This window comes from Rhinopithecus bieti, unplaced genomic scaffold (genome assembly GCF_001698545.2).
Source record: "Rhinopithecus bieti isolate Rb0 unplaced genomic scaffold, ASM169854v2 scaffold_38779, whole genome shotgun sequence".
NCBI classification, from domain to species: Eukaryota; Metazoa; Chordata; class Mammalia; order Primates; family Cercopithecidae; genus Rhinopithecus; species Rhinopithecus bieti.
Genome location: NW_016816249.1, coordinates 291,040 through 312,114, shown reverse-complemented (window position 1 = coordinate 312,114; position 21,075 = coordinate 291,040). Strand labels below are relative to the sequence as shown.

At 35.8% G+C, this 21,075-nt stretch overlaps 1 protein-coding gene across 1 annotated transcript; it reads right to left on the bottom strand.

Annotated features, from left to right (window-relative positions):
• Positions 1-2,042: 2,042 nt before the first annotated feature.
• LOC108516931 (olfactory receptor 4F6-like) lies at positions 2,043-2,981 on the bottom strand. Its single transcript, XM_017854685.1, has one exon. It carries the CDS (start codon positions 2,979-2,981, stop codon positions 2,043-2,045), a length of 939 nt encoding a protein of 312 aa, XP_017710174.1.
• Between the last annotated feature and the right edge of the window lie 18,094 nt (positions 2,982-21,075).

Below are 21,075 nucleotides of genomic sequence, written 5' to 3'. Positions count from 1 at the left end.
TACTTATAACAAGGGTTATTCTTGCTAGCATTATTCATATTAATTCCTCTAAGTATTTAAGCTAACTCTACAGAATCCTTTCATTTTCCCAGAAGGTAAACACAAAATGGAATTATGCAGAATGGATTCCTACTAATAGAATCATCTCATTGCCAATAAAATGCTACAATTTGGTTCATTCTTCTAACATATTTGTTTCCACCTACCTTCTTCATAACTGGAAGAGACTACAGCAAATTTCAGAGAATGAGGAGTACAAATTTCCCTTTATGTGTACTCCCTTGAAGCATAAAAATTTTAAGAGAATAATATATAGTGAATTGTTCTTTTTAGTAAACCACTTGGCTAATTAAGAGCCTTTATGAATGGACCAGATGTACCTGAAGAGATCTGGGAATAGCCAGTCTGAACTTTGTGTACTGAGACTAACTTTTGTAGTCTCACAAGTTTTCCCTTGGCCATTAGAGAAAACACACAGAATTTTCTTGAATTAGAGGACATTGCCAAAAAGTTTTTGGTCTATTTGGATATTTTTGCTATCTCACTGAGTCTAAAGGTGCTAGAACTTAAAGTATATATTAAAAAAAAAGAATCACAGCAAAACAAATATAATAAAGTTACAAAATTAAAATCCAGATAGGTTAACAAGAGAGTAAGTAATAATGCTTCGATTTTATAAAAAGAGGAATGCTTAGAACTTTTATGACCAACTTGTGGAGAAAATATAGAAAAATTGCTTTGACCAATAAAAAAGCCTCACTTCTTGTAACTTATTTTATTTTGCATCTTTAATTACCATGCAGTAGTTAAAAGTGAGCTGAGTGAGTCACCACAATTAATGTTTCTTAAAACAGTCATAGAAATACATTCAAGTGATGTCTCAGTTGTGTTCCTGGACCACCAAGCTTACCAGGTTTTACCTGAAAGATGTCAATCATCTTCTTTGTCCTAAGCACCTTAAGTTAAGTGCAGGCACATTAAATGTTCTTTTAAGATCACAATGGAGTCTCTCCTCCAGGAAATAAATCTCTTCAAATACTTTTAGGTTGTAGATGCTTTTTAGGAGTGACTCGAGTAATGCTTTGAAGAAGATTTCAAGGGCAATAGGATTGTGTTGTTAAAAAGTGTAACAGACAAATTTTGCATAATACAGAGTACTAGAGTCTATTTCTAAAATAACATTGTACAAAACATATTGACAATCAAACTGAAAATAATACTTAAGAGTTGTAACAACCTGTTGACCTTACCATTTATCTAACTTAAAGTACGATTGAAATAGAAATTGTTTCTTCCTTTATTTTAGCATTTGCTCATTTATATAAACCCATATTCTATCCATTGGATCCATGTAATTTCCATAAGAAAGTTAATTTCCAGTGATGCTTATTATCAGTATAAAAATGCTGATAAATAAACCTAGGTCATATATATATATGTATGTGCTTATATACAGATACAAAATAACCACATGAAAATTAAAGATGGTCATTGCTGTTAATAATTTAGGTATACGCATTAGATAGGAATATATAATACTTTTTTATGATTAACAAAATTGTTACAACTTTATCTGAAATAAAATTCTTAGAATTAATACATCCTTTTGCAGATTTCTCAGTTTATTTATTTATTTTTTTTTTTGAGATGGAGTCTTGCTCTGTCGCCCAGGCTGGAGTGCAGTGGCCAGATCTCAGCTCACTGCAAGCTCCGCCTCCTGAGTTTATGCCATTCTCCTGCCTCAGCTTGCCGAGTAGCTGGGACTACAGGCGCCCGCCACCTCGCCCGGCTAGTTTTTTGTATTTTTTGGTAGAGACGGGGTTTCACCAGGTTAGCCAGGATGGTCTTGATCTCCTGACCTCGTGTCTGCCCGTCTTGGCCTCCCAAAGTGCTGGGATTACAGGCTTGAGCCACCGTGCCTGGCCGATTTCTCAGTTTTTTAAGGCAATACTAAAAATGTGCACATTTCATAGTGATCATGGTGATCATAAGAGTCTCTATGGTCCATGGCATTTATCCTGTGCTCTCATGAACCAAATCCGTTATGTCATCTCCCTAGAATTTAAAATCTGTTGACTTAACCTTCTCATTGCAACCTTCATATCTTTGTTCCTTAAAGTATAGATGGCAGGATTTAAGACAGGGGTGACAACGAAGTTCACAAAGGCAAAAAATTTATCCAATGACTTAGTAGGGAAAGGCCACACATAGAGAAATATACATGGAGCAAAAAACAAAACCACTACAGTCATGTGAGCTGACAAAGTGAAGAATGCTTTGGATAAATCATTTGAGGAATGTCGTCGGACAGTGACCAGAATAAAGACGTATGATACAATTAAGAAAAAGAAGGTGCCCATAGATATGAATCCACTGTTGGCAGTGACCACAAATTCTAGCCCGTAAGTGTCCATGCATGCAAGTTTAATAACCCGAGGGAAATCACAATAAAAGGTCCCGACATTATTAGGGCCACAGAAAGGTAAATTTATGACAAAAACAAACTGAGACATAGCATGAATCACCCCAATGACCCAAGCTGCTACTACCAAAAGCATGCACATTTTGGGATTCATAATAGTTAGATAGTGGAGCGGCTTGCAGATTGCAGTGTACCTATCATATGCCATGACTATCAGCAACACCATTTCAACTCCTCCCGTAACATGGATAAAGAACATTTGTATCATACAATTATGGAAGGAAATAACTTTACAATCAGTAAAAAGATCATAGATCAACCTAGGAACTGTGGTAGAAGAAAGGCTCAAGTCAATGAGCGATAGGTTGGCCAGCAGAATATACATGGGGGAGTGTAAGTGAGGATCAAAGATCACTGTCAACATGATGAAGAGGTTTCCCAGGATAATTCCCACATAGAATAAAGAGAAGAAGAGAAGAAGAAAAAACTGCATTTCCAAGGATTGTGCAAGTCCAAGTAATACAAATTCTGTAACCTCAGAGTCATTTACTTGGTTCATTGAATCAGATAGAAGGGAAGACTCTGAAGCAACCTGAAAGAAAAGAAAGGAGGAATCAACTTAGTGGGACTGAAAATAATGTGTTAAGTGTTAATAATTTAAAATTTATTATTAACAAATCTTTTATTTGATAATAGATTATTTAAAAATAGTGGGAACCCAGGGTATAAAATGTTAATGTAATATGGACAAAGCTATGCTTATAGGCAGTTTATTGCTCTAAATGTTCTCATTTGCTCAAATACATGAACTTATTAGCACCTTAAGAAAGTGGAAAAGAATGCATAAAAACTCAAAAAATCAGGCAAAAAAAGGTAGAAAACAGAAATAAAGAAATATGAAATCCTAGAAAATGGCAAGATTGTATATAAATATATAAAATATATTAGTTTTAAAATACAGAATCTTAAAAAATGTAATCAATAATAACATTAAATAAAAACTGGAAATGAGAATACAAATGCATAATTACAGTTAAGGCACCTCTGAAAGCTGTTTCCTACATGTGCCTATAATGATCTACCCCACATTAACACGTGAATCATATGTGAATTTGAAATACTGTACAGACAAAAGGTTGATATCTTCATAATATAAAAAAGAATTTAAACAATTTCACAAAATCTCCAAGACCAAATAAATGAACAAATGAAGGAAGAATTAAAATGTAAGCTATACATCTATTTGTATATATAGATATATGTGTGTGTGTCTTAGAAATCAAATAAATATGATACAATTTAATACTATTATCTTTCTGTTAAATTAGGAAAAAGTTTTACAGGCTAGGCATGGTGGCTCACGCCTGTAATCCCAGCACTTTGGGAGGCTGAGGAGAGTAGATCACGAGGTCAAGAGATTGAGACCATCCTGTCCAACTTGGTGAAAACCCACCTCTACTAAAAATAACAAAAATTAACTGGGCGTGGTGGTGCACACCTGTAGTCCCAGCTACTTGGGAGGCTGAGGCAGGAGAATAGCTTGACCCCGGGAGGCGGAGGTTGCAGTGAGCTGAGATCACACCACTGCACTTCAGCCTGGTGACGGAGACTCTGTCTCAAAAAAAAAAAAAAAAAAAAAAAATTTTTAAATTTTTTTTACCCCAAACTGGCTGAGGATCAGTGAAACTGACACTTTTATACACTGCTGGAGGGAATATAGACTGATTCAAACCTTAAAATATTTTGAAATCATGTATCAAGAATTTTAAGTCCATGCCTTTTGGTGCAATAATACTCTTGGAATTCTATTTTTACAGAAGTTTTCAGCATAGAAANAAAAAAAAAAAAAAAAAAAAAAGTTTTACAATTATTATTACCCAAACTGGCTGAGGATCAGTGAAACTGACACTTTTATACACTGCTGGAGGGAATATAGACTGATTCAAACCTTAAAATATTTTGAAATCATGTATCAAGAATTTTAAGTCCATGCCTTTTGGTGCAATAATACTCTTGGAATTCTATTTTTACAGAAGTTTTCAGCATAGAAATATTCATCACACTTTATTGACAGTGATACAATCTTGAAACAATTTAAATACCAAGCATTAGGTTTAAGTATAATGCATGTACATGATGGACTGTAATAACAGTTATTAAAATAAATATTGATAGATGCATTTATAATATTGGGAAGACTTTTCTTAAAAAATACTAAGAGTAATGTAAACAAATTGCATAGTACAACATTTTAAATAACAGTTGCTTTTGATTTTTAAAAGAGCGTTACAAAGCTCTAAAGCTCTGTTTCTAGATTTTGAAATACTTTCGGTATATAGATATATATTGTATATATATTTTGACAAAACATCAAATGGCATAGAAAGCTGAAGGAATAAATGGTTTATTAAGAATTTTGAAAACTAGGATTGACTCTTATAAGAGAGCAAACCAACTAAAGAAATAAAGAACTCTACTACTTCCCTCATCTAATCAATCATTTTTACAAACGACTAGAATGTTTTCATAGATAGGATTCTCAAGGAGGTATAGTTAAGTAAGTGAAGGGTCCTGATTAAACTTCTTGAACTTAGTATAATGCTATCATGAAATGGAATCCTCTTGAGACATTCCATCCAGGCAGTTGACAAAGCATCTCGCCTGCCTCACTTTGACCAGACCTGGCCATACTGAACGAATTCTGGTAATCATTAAATAATTATAAGAAACATTAATGCTCGGGTGCTCTTATCAAGTTCAGAGTCAGTGAGGCTAGTAATGATGAAGTGGGAAATATTAAGAGATACACAATAAATGGTCAAATAAATGCAATATAGTACAATGGGATAAGAAGAGATAATATTTTGGGAAGAATATGGCAGATGGAGACAAATAGATTTGATTTCTATCTCCACAATATGCATGCATTTTTAAAAACTCTCAGTCAATTTGTGTATGGATTTCTACCTTCTCTCATCTAGGTATTCTCTTAAATGCTCTTTCCAGCATTTTCTGAATGAAATACATATGGATGGTCTCTGGCTTGTGATAGTTTGACCTACAATTGTTTGACTTTACAATGGTGAGAAAGTGACATGCATTCAGAAGAAACTGTACTTGAGAATAGTAGTCAATATATTACGTGAGCTGTTCAATACTTTATTATAAAATAGGCATTGTATTAGGTGATCTTATATAAGCTAAGTGTTCTGAGCACATTTAAGGTAGGCTAGGCTAAACTGTGATGTGAGGTAGATTAGGAATATTCAATGCATTTTTGACTTACGATGGATTTCTCAGGACATAACCCTATTATAAATCAGAGAGAATCTGTACATTTTTAAACTATGTTTTACTATTTTCACTTCATTCATACTGCTATCCCTGGACTTCTTGCCCATATTTAGATCACCCAGATCACAGGGGCTTAGGAACAAAGAATTTTGGGAGAGGAATTGAACCTGGGAAGCATTATAGAGTAAATAAGATTATGCCTGGGAGGTTTAATGGAAATGTCCTTTATGCTGCTGAGCAGAAGGTGTTTGGTGACTTACTAAGCTCAACACCAATTCATACATATTTATTTATAAGGAAATAAAGTTGAAGCTGAAGAATCATGTTTACTGCTTAGGATCAAGTGTTTTATCCTGTTAAAACTAAGATACAATATATAAACCAAGCACTCTAGGACTCTCATCATGAAAGTGATATTTCATCTTATAAGATCATTTACAAAACAATTAAAGCAATTAACGTCTGAATTACTTTTCAGATTTGGAGATTCCTATTACTACTGAAATTCATATTGCTACTGAAATGGTGTTTGTCTTGGAGTGTGGGTGATCATTAATTTTTTTAAAGAGGAAAATTCCAAGCTACATGAACCTATTAGTCTAAAGACTGAAAAATTATCTTTATAACATGAACATTTACCATTTTAAAATAAAACAATCACAATCCAAAATATGAAACTATGGGTGTTCAATATCAGTGTGGAGGAATCAGAGTCAATAGAATGTTTAAAGAGAGTAAAAAGGAAAGGGAAGAATAAAGATGAATTGGAAAGAAAGTTGGAGAATGAAAGAAGGGTCAGGTGAAGGAATAAGAAAGAATTCTAAAGAAAAAAAGAGGAAGATAAAATGATGATCAAAAGAAGCATTGGTGGAACATGGTATGTGTTTACTTAGGTTACCTTCATGGCTTAAAGCAATATACATTGATGCATTATGAACACCTGAAAGAGTAGATTTTACTTGAGTTTTCATATACTGTTTATGTATATTGTCACTGCAAACGTGGAAAGTAAAAGCTGTAGGAAATAGTCACTGATATGGAGAAAAGTTAAGACTTTAAGCTTGTGAGTGAATGGGTGTGATAATGAGGTATGGTGGGATGGAATGTATAGTTGGATATCACTGGTAATGGTTCCGCTAACTGACAGGTGAGTTCTCTCCTAAAAGAATTAGGGAATAAGTGATCAAAATATGCCTTTAGCCTCCAGGCAGTATTTTACTTATTCTAATATTTGTAGCTTTTCATAAATGTAAAACTAAAGTCCATGAGTGCAGGGAAACTTTTTACTTTGTTCAGTGCTGTATTACCTGCCCAAAACAGTACCTGCCTCATAGAAAAAGCTCAAGAAATACTTGATGAATGAATTTTCTAAAACAGAGTAATAAATTGTTAATGTGAGAAATAAATAGTAGCCCCACAAAACAGAGAGAAGTTACATTTTAAAGTACTCCTCCACAAGCTTGTATTTTTGATGAAAACTCAGTAGTATAAAAAAGGGAGTATTTAAATAAGTGAAGAAAGTCCCACCCCTTCTATTACAAACATTTGGAATTATTACATGTTATTGTTGAAGAAATCCTGATGACCCAAAGGAGCTTGTTTGGAGGAAAAGACCATGTGTTTGATTTCTCTGCCTTCTTAGGAAACACTGATGACTTTGGGAAACTCCTAGGAGTTCTTCAGAAGCCAAGTTTCCATAGAGTTTGTCATCTTTCCTATTGGAGATTTAAAATTTGTCAGTCATTTAGGATCTGGGACACATATCTTCAAACAGGAAATGCAGACATATATTAAACCAAAAAGGATGTTCAGAATTACAGTTTTGTACAGAAGTGGGAAAGAACTTTGAGATTCTACAGGTAGAAAGAGAAACAACAGTGTGTTTAAATGGCTAACAATACATTCAAGAAGTCAGAATCAGAAGTCAGGCCTCCTAAATTCCAGTTTAATGGCCTTTCTCAATAGTGGTCATGCTTTCTTAGTAGAAACAGTCTTTAGAAAAACCTGGAAGCCCATATATGTTTGACAGATCACTGTAACCTATTGGAAGAACCCTCTTATTTCTTGAGTTCTTATTTTGTTTTAAAATAAAATTAGCCTTTCCTTCCTAAAAGATTATTTCTTCTTTTTCACAGGGCATTTCTCTTCCCAACTGCCTTTCTTATTCCATTTCAGAATTCATAGCCATCAGCTCCTCTGTACCCTCCCCTGGGATAAGGCCAGAATCTTTCTGAATCTGAGATAACCTCTCAGCCTATGCATTGGCTGGAGTGTTCCAATGTGGAGGAAGATAATACCAAAAGAGAGAGAATCATACCAGACTATGAGAGGGAAATACTTGAGATTCCCTTCCTCTGGTTTAAAACTAAATCTGGTTTTCAAATAGGATGGGAAGAACTGAGACCAGACATCTCCTTTTTGCAGTGGAAAATGAAGTTTATAATGAATTGGAGAGCATGAAAGTCAGAAAACTATGCATCTTTAAAGAACTTCATACTAAAGGGACAAACTGAAATTATCATAGGGGTTTATATGTGGGATTAGTTTTATAAGACATAATTTAATCATTAAATTTTGAAAATAAGAGATAGTGTGGAAGAAAAAGATAAAATATTTCAGAAAGCAGAAGATTTGGGGCACAAATATTTTACAGAAGAGAAGAAATTGAAAGGGAGTTTAGAAGGATAGAGAGATAGAAACAACCATGACAGGGAAAGTTTTGTAATTGAAAGCATCTCTTTTACCTGTCTTTTCAGTCATAGGATGTGCATTTTTAGGAGAAGGAGAAATTCAGGTAACTTAATCTTCATTTATGTAAATAATACCCCAAAGACAAAGCTATATATAAAATTCTTCATATTGGAAAGGAAGCTAATTAGCTGCACAGGAGAGTGACCCACTGATGCTGCTGAGACAGGCAATACCCAGCCCATTATTAGTTTCTCTGGGGGACTAGATCTCTGAGTCGCACTATTTCCCCAAGAGAAAAGTATCAAAAGAATTGCCTGCTGATGAAATAGAGGGAAAGAAGGAAGGATTTGAGGTACTATATTGGCTAGTAAAAAAGAATCCCCATTTAGCATGGGTAATCTTAGCGTATGAATTGTTTGGAATGACTGAGATGAGGGAGTGAAAATATATTCAGGGTGGACAGACATACCTTCACTTATGGTACCATAAATGAAATTTAAAGAAATAAATCTAAAACATCTGATTTTTAAATACAGTGCCTATAATTGATAACAGGTGAATAAGTGGATCTTTCTCCTGTTATCGGTTATAGCAAATGTTTACCTCTGGATGCCTACCTGTGCTCCCAAACTTAGGGTGTTGGGGAGGAAGGTTTCTTTGAAAGTTTTTGACCTTTATCCTTCCTGAATTGACTGGTTACAATTAAAACTTGTGTTTTTTTGGATCAACTTTTCAGAGGTATTGGAAAACAGATACAAATATAAAAGAAAAAATATAGAGAGTCATTCTGAGTTATCTGTAACAAGAATATGTTTCCATGAGGGTGAGATAATAATACAATAAAGGACCTGTATTGAGCCATTGAGACAAGCCTAGTAGATCCCCCTTGGAGAAGCTTGGCTTTATTATTGATGTACAGACACAGAAAAATCGAATCTCTAGGTTATCATGGTTGACCTGAAAGTGCAAAGGCTCTACCTTGGTTTACAGTGGCATTTGTTTAGAGCTGTATTTCATTTTCTCTTGTTCAGAAATGAGGAAAATGATTTTCTCTAGAACAGCAGCAGAATAAGAAATGTTGGTTGATCCCAAATTAATTTTGAAAATAGTAACATTCCAAAAAGATGTAAGCAGAATATTTACTAAAATTAGGACACACAGTCAGTTACATGAATCATTGTCTACATAAGATGAGGTAAAACAGTTTAGGTGCTTAGGGAAACCATAACTACAGTGACATGAGAGGAAAATCTCTTCTGTTGCCCCCACATAGTTCTCTTCTGTAACACAGTGAGCAGTACATAAGTCATTCTATTATGCCAATGTGCTCCTGTCCTGATGTGCCATTGTTCTAAGTGGGAAACTGGGGTACCAGGCAGAACAGCTTATTGAAATGAATGAGGGAGGATATAGGCAGAAATAAGTTTAGGGACTTGGCCAGCGAGATACAGAACATATTGTGATTTGAAGGCTATCTCCTGAGGCGTGAATCATGGGTTTTCTTGGCAGCAAAAGGCTTTTGGGGTAACAGAGAAGCTGGAGTTGTTAATGAAGAGTTCATGAGACCTAGGAGTACAAGAGAGGACTGAGAGTGATAATTTACAGGCTTCTTCACCTGAGATTGGCTCAAGATTGGAATTGGCTTAAGCTGCAAAAGGAATTCATTAGTGGATTTCACCCCAGAGACTTGAGGTGATGCAGGCAGAGGAAATTAATTGAGAATAGAAAAGGAGATTAAAAAGAGAAGGAAGTTCTTTTTTTTTTTTTTTTTTTTGTTTTTTAGACTCTTTTTTAAATTTTTTTTATACTTTAAGTTCTAGGGTACATGTGCACAACGTGCAGGTTTGTTACATATGTATACATGTGTCATGTTGGTGTGCTGCACCCATTAACTCGTCATTTACATTAGGTATATCTCCTAATGCTATCCCTTCCCTACCCCCTCCCCACAATAGGACCCGGTGTGTGATGCTCTCCTTCCTGTGTTCAAGTGATCTCATTGTTCAATTACCACCTATGGGTGAGAACATGCGGTATTTGGTTTTGTTCTTGTGATACTTTGCTGAGAATGATGGTTTCCAGCTGCATCCACCAAATGTCCATCAGCGACAGACTGGATTAAGAAAATATGGCACATATACACCATGGAATACTATGCAGCTATAAAAAAGGATAAGTTCATGTCCTTAGTAGGAGAAGGAAGTTCTTTAGTCATATGTCCTGTGATTGAATGTAAGAAGAAAGCTGAAGCATCATTCAATACATTAGTCATGTTGCAAAAGTTTTACCCCTTGCTATATTTATGATGTGATAGAGGTGAACATGACAAAGTCTTGCTCATGTCAAACTTAAAATGTAATGAGGAAGACATCATTGAATGAGAAATTTTGAGGGCTGTTAGTCTTACAAAAGAGGTACTAGGCAGTGCTAGAAGAATATACAATGCAAGGAACTCTTCTGGACTCAGGTTCTGGGAAGTCTCCCTGGTAAAATGATGAAACTGAAAGCTGAAGAATGAACAGATGTTAAGAGGCAAAACATGAAGGACAAATATTGTATACAAAATGATTAGCTAGTGGAAAGCCCCAGAGTTGATAGAATTTAAAACTTCCAGGCAAGTAAAAGAAAACCAAATTGGATCTGGAGTTGCAGGGAAAGAGTATGTTATTCTCTGAGACTGAAGAAGAGGAAGGAAGCCAAGTCTTGGATGGCCTACTATATCATGATAATGTACCAGTTTAAGGGCAGGGAAGCATGTGAAGTGTCTTTAGCAAAAGAATTACATGCTTTGATTAATTTTTTTTCTTTTACTGAAGTGTAGATAATGGGATTTTAAGTGGGAAGATCACATAGGTGACTATATTCTCTTCCAAAAATGGCATAGGTAGGCTTAGACAAGAATAATGGCATTACAGATGAAAATAAAGGAACATATGTAAGAGCTCTTTGGAAGTTAGAATAAATAAGACTTGATAATTTATTGATTTTGGGGTATGGGGGAGAAAGAAATCTATTATTTTTCCCAGATTTTGGGTTGTGCAACTAGGTAACTATTTGGTACAAATTATTGTGACTGAGAACACTGAAAGAAGAGTAGTTTTGAGAGGACGAAGGCTAGTTTAGTTGCAGATTTGTTGAGTGGAAGACCTTGTGTGGCATCCAGGAAAGCAGGAGGTTAGATTTGTGGATTATGAACTCAAGAAATAGTACCAGGGCCAGGTGCAATGGCTTGTGCCTGTATTCTCAGCTACTTGGGAGGCTGAGGCAGGCAGATTCCTTGAGGTCAGGAGTTTGAGATCAGCTTCAGCAACATAGTGAGACCCTGCCCCTTAAAAAAGAAAGAACGAATGAAAGTATTGGGGAATCTGCCCCAATATTTCACTGCAGGTTCTTTCTATTTTCCATAAGTGTTGGCCGGCTGAGAAATAAAGAGAGACAGTACAAAAGAGGAATTTTACAGCTGGGTCACTGGGGGTGACATCACCTATTGGTAGGACCGTGATGCCTGCCTAAGTCTCAGACCAGTAAGTTTTTATTAAGGGTTTCAAAAGGGGAGGGGATGTAAGAACAGGGAGTAGGTACAAAGATCACATGCTTCAAAGCGCAAAAAGCATAACTGGTAATAAGGTTCTAACAAAGATCACATGCTTGTGAGGGAAGAGGACAAAGGGATAAAGCAGAACCACTGATAAGGGTCCAACAAAGATTACAGGGCAAAGGGCAAAAACAGAACCACTGATAAGGGTCTATGTTCAGCAGTGAATGTATTGTCTTGATAAACATCTTAAACAACAGAAAACAGGGTTTGAGAGCAGAGAACTGGTCTGACCACAGATTTACCAGGGTGGAGATTTTCCCCACCGTAGTAAGCTTGAGGGTTCTGAAGGAGACCAGGGCATATCTCACTCCTCATCTCAACTGCATAAGACAGACATTCCCAGAGTGGCCATTTATAGACCTCCACCCAGGAATGCATTCCTTTCCCAGGGTATTAATATTAATATTCCTTGCTAGGAAAAGAATTTAGTGATATCTCTCCTACTTGCATGTCCGTTTATAGACTCTCTGCAAGAAGAAAAATAAGGCTTCTTTGCCCGACCCCACAGGCAATCAGACATTATGGTTTTCTTCCCTTGTTCCATAAAAATCGCTGTTATTCTGTTCTTTTTCAAGGTGCACTAATTTAATATTGTTCAAACACACATGTTTTATAATCAATTTGTACAGTTAACACAAGTATCACAGTGGTCCTGAGATGACGTACATCCTCAGCTTACGAAGATAACAGGATTATGAGATTAAAGTAAAGACAGGCATAAGAAATTATAAAAGTATTATCTGGGAACTGATAAAAGTCCATGAAATCTTCACAGTTTATGTTCCTCTGCTGTGGCTCCAGCTAGTTCCTTCATTCAGGGTCCCTGACTTCCCACAACATGAAAGGAAAGGGAGGGGAGGGGAGGGGAAGGGAAAGGGAAAGGGGAAAGGGAAGGGAAGATAATACAAGGTTTGAGAGCCCCTAGTGTTTAGATGGTAATTAAAGCTGTGGGAATGGGTGATATGTAGTGATAGAATCTAAGTGAAAACAGGCCAAATATGAAATTGTGGGCAATAGGTTGATTGGTGATTAAGCAGATGAGAAACATTCAACAAAAGACACAGGGAAGGACTTGCCTAAGCCATAGGTGAAAAGTCAGGAAGCCGTGGTGTTTTAGAAGCCAGGTAGAGTATTTGAAGATGGAGGAGATTAGCAATGATTAAGAGAAGAAATTCTCATTCATATGAATGATAAAGCAATTATTCTAAGTAGAATAACTTAGGAAGGTTCTTGGAGAATCACAGACACCAGTTTCTCTTAATTGAGCGATTTTAATTTACAAAGCAGTAGAAACAAATACATGAAAAAGTATGTGTAACTTCAATAGAGCTTTTATTTCAAATGTAAAAATCATTAATGAAATTGGATATGCCTCACTATTTCTAGCTTTATTCTTATCCCAAAATACCAACCACAGATGTATAAGCTCCAGGGAATCCTTTGCCTGACTAGAAAACCATGTTTAAGAAACCAATATCTCTAAACACATATCCTTGGGTGATTAGTCTCTTGTGAAACAACCAGTATTTCTACACCTCTTTTTAGAATAAACTGGGATGACTGACTTTTGGAATGTTCTCATTTTTAGAATAATAGAGAGGCAGGAAAAGTGCAAATACTCTTTTAAAGTATTGACAGCATTAAAGAACTTTACTCTCTTCCTGCAATCACTCAAATCTGAGCACAAAACTGAAATAACATTGTAAACTGACAAAGCTCAAGATAAAGTCTGCATTCAGGGCTTTGCACAGGTATTACATAATTTTTTTTGTTATTCTAATTTAAACAGAAATTAAAATAGAAATTTTAAAATATACTTAAATATTGACTTATAATTTACCTAAATTCACGTTTTATTTATTCTATCTGTAAGCTTACTATGAGATAAATTTATTATTTTTTGAAGCTGAAAGTAATTACAATTAGCTTGTCTCAGAAAATGTCATTCAGGAAATAGTATTTGAATATCAAGTTTATTCCTGCAAATCAGCTTGGTTTTGTATTCTTACCTCTTCTCAGTGGAAGTGTATGAAATTAATCTCTTCTCTGTGGTGGCAAGTTAAAGATAACTCTGACTTAATCAATTTCTACATGGCACATTTGCTGAACTATCTCCACAAATAGTAGTTCTTATCACAATAATGCTGATAGCCATGTGACTCTCAGTGTTCTTGGTGAGACTGAATCATCTTGCACTCTGGATATGCACCATTTATTATGAGATCCTGCTAGAACCTACAATCCATTTTCCCAGTCTTTCCATGGAGACTCTCATGTCTTTGCTTCTTAATGTGTAGATTCTAGACAGGGGTGAGAACAAAAGGAACAATGAACAAATATTAATCATGTGTTGTTTTAGGAAAAGGCCACACAAAGAGAAATATACAAGGCATAAAAAATAAAATCCCTACTCTGATGTGATCTGACATGAAACAAATGCTTTAGATAAGTCTCCTGAAGAAGGATTCCAGATGGTCACCAAAATGAAAATATAGGATATAATTAATAAGAAACAGGCAGCCATGGATATAAGCCCACTGTTAGCAATGACTACAAACTCTAGTTTGTAAATGTCTACACAAGCAAGTTTTATGACACAAGGAAAATTACAGTGAAAACCATCTACTCTATTATGGCCACAAAAAGGCAAGTTTATGGCAAAAACAAACTGAGATGCAGCATGGATTATTCTGACTATCCAGGATGCCTCTAACAAAGAAAACACACATTTTGGGTTCATTGTGGTCAGGTAATGGGGAGACTTACAGATTGCAGTGTACCTGCTATATGCCATGGTTATGAACGGCACCATCTCAATTTTACCCATGACACAAATGAAAAATACCTGTATCATGTATCTTGGAAAAGATACGATGTTGCAGTTAGTGAAAAGGTCAGAACTGTAGTATAGGAAAGACCCAGATTAAGAAGAGAATTGTTGGCCAGTAGGTAGTACCTGGGGAATTTAAATGAGAGTCAATAATTACTGTGAACACAATGAAGAGATTTTCCAGGATAATTCCCACATAGAACATAGAGAAGAACCAAAAAATAAAAAGACGCATCTCCGGAGAACTTGAAAGTCTGATCAATACAAATTTAGATATCACAGAATTATTTACTCCATCCATTGACCATTGACTCAGTCAGTAGAAAAGAAACTTTAGTATTCTGAAGGAAGAAAGTAAGGAAGAATTGAGAAATACAAATACTACACATTGAAGTATTGTTTGACCATAAATGTTTTTGTGGGAAATATGTGGCAAGTGCTGAAATCTGAAGATAGAAAACACACAAACAGAGAAAATGAAAGAAAGATAAATGAATTGGGGAAATGTGGGTGATCATAAGTTATTAGACAAAAACAGTAAAGAAAAAATCATGTGGGAATATGGCAGGTAGAGTGAAGGATTAGGGGGGCAAAGAATATAACTTCCCTAACAGAGTACTTCTTTACCGTGCTTATCATGCAGTAATTATGGCTGCTTCAGTCTTATTCACCTATTTTCAATAAAACATCTTCCATGTAAGAAATAGTCACCCATGCTTGAAATGTTAATACCCTTAATTGTATTTATCTGCATATACCCTTAGAAGATGTACTCTCTGATCAATCTTTTACTTCACACAATCTCAGGCATTAATCACACATTTAAGAGTGACTGGCCAATGAGGGAAAGAGCAATTAATCTCAGAGGTACAGTAGCATAAAATGCAAAGGCTTACTCTTCTGATGGTTTTCCAATATGTGTGATTCTAGCCAATCACTTGTTGACTTGTTGGAGGATTAAGACTCACTTTAAATAAAGTGAAACTCAAACCCCTCAAAAAGAGTATCTGAAACTCAGAAGGAGGGCTTTTCTATGCTTTGTTAGGAATCAGAGTTGGTGCTTTTGAGAGTTCTGCTCTAGGATTAATGCCTTTGACAATTTCAATATGAAGGTGAGAAATAACGCTGTCTTTACTAAAACAAAATATTTAATCATGATACACTAAGAGCACGTAAAAACTACAGGGCCCCATAGAGCCATAGAGATAAAGGTCACGATAGCTGGTCATCAAATATTTGAACTTTGCCCCATTAAGATGTTTTTAAAGGTCAGTAAAATTGATACCAACTACACTTTAGAGAAAGCATCTGTTATTATCACTAGGTGTAAGTAGAAAGTTTGAAGGTATCTATCTATAACATATATTTGGATACATTCATTATGTGATCTAAAGTGAAAAATTAGAAGTACATTTAAGAGTGACATATGAGAAAATCATTAAATAATGCCAAAAGGGGTAATTAAGATTCATACCAAAATGAATGTAGCCATTATAGATGATACAGATTTAGGTTTGTTGATAAGTCCAGTAAATTGTTAATGACAAAAGTTGGTTACAAAAGGATATGTCTTATGTAACATACTCTTTATTTGAATATACTGTAAAATATGTAAGTATATACATCAACCTCTCCAGAGAACCACTTTGGATAATGGCATTTTAGGTAAACTTAATATTAAAAAGGTTGACCATCTATACTTTGTTATTTTCTATATGCTATTTTTTTAAATAAAAATTATGAGAAGGAAATGAAAGCAATAGGAGAGAAAGAAGAGTGAGGAAAGGAAAGAAAAAAGAAAACACTGAGATTTATGGAGGGAGTGAAATTCTCTCTCCCTCTTATACACATACATACACACGACAGTTAGAGACAGATGTTTTGTGGCATTAGTTTCATAATTTGATTACCCTTTGTTAAATCACCATTCTCAATTAGTGAATGACAGTTATTGGGTGCATTATGAAAAAATACCTGGGTGTTGTATGCCAAATTTTAATCGAAATTCTACATGCTAACTTGTTTAGAAAAAAATGAATCCATGTGAATGAATTTTGAGTTAGGGAATATAAATGATAACTGGATGGCATTTTACAGAATCCTTGAGTGTCCCAGTTATTTAGAACAGTGAGTCATATACTGAAAACAATAGGAAAACACTCCTATGAGCCGTACCTTCATTTTGCCAAATAATTTTATTATTAAATAATTTTTTCCCTATGTTTTCTAAAAGAGGTAAGACTGAATGAAACAACCATCCTAAAGAGAAAATTTAGAATTGTGTAGTGGCATCAGACTTACTAGTAACTCTAAATACTACCATGTTGTGGCAGTTAACCTGTTTATAGAGGATCCCATCTTTTGTTCAAGACTTATCAGGAGTTGGTTCTAACGTTTAGTTACTTTGCCCTGAAATATTGAATTCATGCTCAGAGCAGTGAGAAAAGAGTGTATTCAAACAAACTGAAAGAGAAAAAAAAATTTTTTTTTTTGCTTCTTTAGAAAACATTAAAGAATCAGGAATCCTTCTAAGGCAGAGTCCCTTAAGAGTTGGTTGCTATCCCTGCTGGACATCTTGGCTTTAACACTAATAAGGGGGTAACCTTTTCAAAGGGGTAACGTAGAAAATCAGATAGAATGTGTGTCTCCTGACTTCAGTGACTGAAGATTCTCTCTGCCCTAAGGAACTAAGGGAAATTGTAACCTTTCTGAGACCAAAAACACAAAGAGACAATAATGCTTAAAACTAATGTCACCAGTGCCTTGTTAACTGATGTATCATGCACACGGATTTTTCTCTTTTTTTTTAACTTTTATTTTAGGTTCGGGGGTACATGTGAAGGTTTGTTACATAGGTAAACTCATGTTCTGAGGGTTTGTTGTGCAGATTATTTCATCCCCCAGGTAGTGCCCAGTACGCAACAGTTATCTTTTCTGCTCCTCTCCCTCCTCCCATCGTCCTCAAGAAGACCCCAATGCCTGTTGTTTCCTTCTTTGTGTTTATAGTTCTCATTATTTATTTCCCACTCATAAACGAGAACATGTGGTATTTGGATTTCTGTTCCTGCATTAGTTTGCTAAGGATAATAGCCTCCAGCTCCATCCATGTTCCCGTCAAACACATGATCTTGTTCTTTTTTATGACTGCATAGTAATCCATGGTGTATGTGTACCACACTTTCTTTATCCAGTCTGTTACTGATGGGCATTTAAGTTGATTTCATGTTTCTGCTATTGTGAGTAGTGTTGTAATGAACATTCTCATGCATGACTCTTTATAGTAGAACGATTTATATTCTTCTGGGTTTATACCCAGTAATGAATTGCTGGATTGAATGGTAGTTCTGCTTTTAGCTTTTTGAGGAATCACCATCCCATACTCCTTTCCACAATGGTTGAAATAATTTACAGTCCTATCAACAGTGTGTAAGTGTTCCCTTTTCTCTGCAACCTCATCAGTATCTGTTATTTTTGACTTTTTAATAATAGCCATTCTGCCTGATATGAAATTGTATCTCATTGTGGCTTTGATTTGCGTTTCTCTAATGCTCAGTATATTGAGCTTTTTTTTTCACTTGCTTGTTAACCTTATGTATATCTTTTGAGAAGTGTCTATTCATGTTATTTGCCCACTTTTTAATGGGGTTGTTTTTCTCTTGTAAATTTAAGTTCCTTATAGCTGTGGATATTAGACTTTTGTCAGACTTATAGTTTGCAAATATTTTCTCCCATTCTGTAGGTTGTCTGTTTACTTTGTTGGTAGCTTCTTTTGCTGTGCAGAAGCTATTGTTTTATTAGATTCTGCTTGTCAATTTTTGCTTTTGTCGTGATTGGTTTTGGTGTCTTGGTCAGGAAATCTTTGCCTGTTCCTATGTCCAGGATGGTATTGCCTAAGTTTTAACTATATTCATAACTACCTTAGTTCATTGTGATAGAGGCCCTTTTCAGAACTGATAGACACCAGTTTCATTAAATCATTTTCATTCTGATAATGATCCCTTTAATTCTTGGCTCAGGCACTGACTAACATTATCAAATGCTTTATCAAATATTGCATACAGAGGGAATGGCCCCAGCATTCTCTATATGAGGACAGAGAATCACTTCCCCTGGAATAACCTGTTAGGAAAACAAGTGGGAATGGAATGCACATGATGTGAACATGTTTGGTCTCCACAATGGGAAATATGATGTATCATATGACATAAGGAAGGTGACAAGAGATAACAGATCCTTGTAATAGTGATTCTCCAAAGCGAGACAGTATAAATGTCAATCCTTTTAGAAATCTCTCCTTTAGCAGGCATAATATAATTTAGTGATTAAAGTTGTAAGAATAATGCTCCAAGGATTGAAATAACTGGGGATAGGAGGAAAACAGAAAAGTGGAAGAGATAGAATGCTGAAGGGAAATATAAGAAGAAAGGGATTGCCATGGCATTGCCAAACATTGGGAACATTTTTCTGACCTACCTGTTCTGTTCCAGGGTGTGCAGCAGTAACATTGGGAAACTCTGATAATTTTGATTTCTGCTTTCTAGTATAATCAGCTCCAAGACAAAAGTACGTATGTTTTCTTCCCAGTGGTTGACAAAGTTAATTAGTACCACTAGATGTTAGTGACCCATTGATGCTTCTTAGATCCTTGTAACCAGGCCTCCATTGGTTTATCTTGGGAACCAGGTCTATGGTCATATTAATTTTCCCAAGAGAAAAAATATCAGAAGAGTTACTTGGTGATGGGAAGCAAGGAAAAAAAGAAAAATGCAGGAAATATGTTCCCTCTAGGACAGGAAAGTGAGACCATGAGCTTACCTAGATTAACTGAGTTGAGGGAGACTAAGATGTCATTCACAATTGTTGAAGATGCCCTCATTCATGGTGTGGAGGACAGTGAGCTCAATGTGTGTCAAGATATTCTTTTAGAAACAAGGAAGAGAGCTTTAATGCAATGGTGATATTCCTATAACTATTCTTGATTCCTTCCCATCCAACACTTTTTTTTTTTTTTTTTACTTCATTGATAGAGATACTGAAAAACACTTTCTTTTTTTTCTTTTTTTTTTTTTTTTTTTTTTGAGACGAGTCTTGCTCGGTCGCGCCGGGTCTGGAGGCGTCCTGGAGTGCAGAGCGGATCCAGCTCACTGCAAGCTCCGCCTCCCGGGTTTCACGCCATTCTCTGCCTCAGTCCCGAGTAGCTGGGACTACCAGGCGCCGCCACCCGCGCCGCCCAGCGCCGCCGGCCTTATTTACTTTTTGTATTTTTAGTTAGAGACGGGGTTTAACCGTGGTTAGCCAAGGATGGTCTCGATCCCCTCGCGCTGGGACCGTCGCCGCTGATCCGCCCGTCTCCGTCGCCAAGTGCTGGGATTACAGGTTTGAGCCACCGCGCCCGGCCGAAACCAACACTTTCATCATCTGTTAACTATTCCAAAATGTATCATTCCACACTGAAAATGTATAAATGAATGAATATATGACTTTGTATAACCATTCTTTCCTTAAAACGTACTGAATTCTGACTAAATATAAGGGACATGGAGCCATGCTTAACTGTTGAGCAAAATAAAAGGGCTCAAAAGTGTTTCTCTAGATCTGGAGGTGGCAAATTTGATCCATGGGCCAAATCTTTGTAAATAAAATTTCACTGGAACCCAGTCACACTCATTTGTTTCTGTATTGTCTGTGACAGCTTTTATGCTGCAATAAAACAGTCGAGTAGTTATGACAGACACTCCAGAGCCTGTAAAGTTTACAATATTTGCTTTTGATCTTTTACAGAAGAAGTTTACTGACCTCATCCTAGATCAAGGAAGTTTGGCACAGGAAGAGGGTATGGTAGAAGCACCATCTACATCTATCTTCATCATCTTCATATATATTTGGGAGTAAAGATGCAGACAAAAGTTGAGAAGGTAAGGTTCTTGAAGTCCTGTAAACCCTGCCTTCAGACACATTGTCTGGAATCAGGATGTCTACATGATTTAGGGCTCAATGTAAACTGAAATTGTGAGGACTTTGGTTAAAAAACTTAAGAATTTAAAGACAAAGACAGCAGAGCATTAAAACAAGTGTAGGATTCTTTTAAGTGTGGGATCTTGTTCAGCTGTGCAGGACACACACTTGTGAAGCTGGTGTTGTCTGCAATAACATTAAGAATCTTAAAGTGTTGAATTAGGAGTTAATACAACTGGGCAACCCACTCGGATCCACTTCCACGCTGTGGAAGCTTTGTTCTTT

Coding starts and splice junctions, on each gene's coding strand:
- LOC108516931 (XM_017854685.1), bottom strand. CDS start 2,981: ATGAACCAAGTAAATGACTCTGAGGTTACAGAATTTGTATTACTTGGA.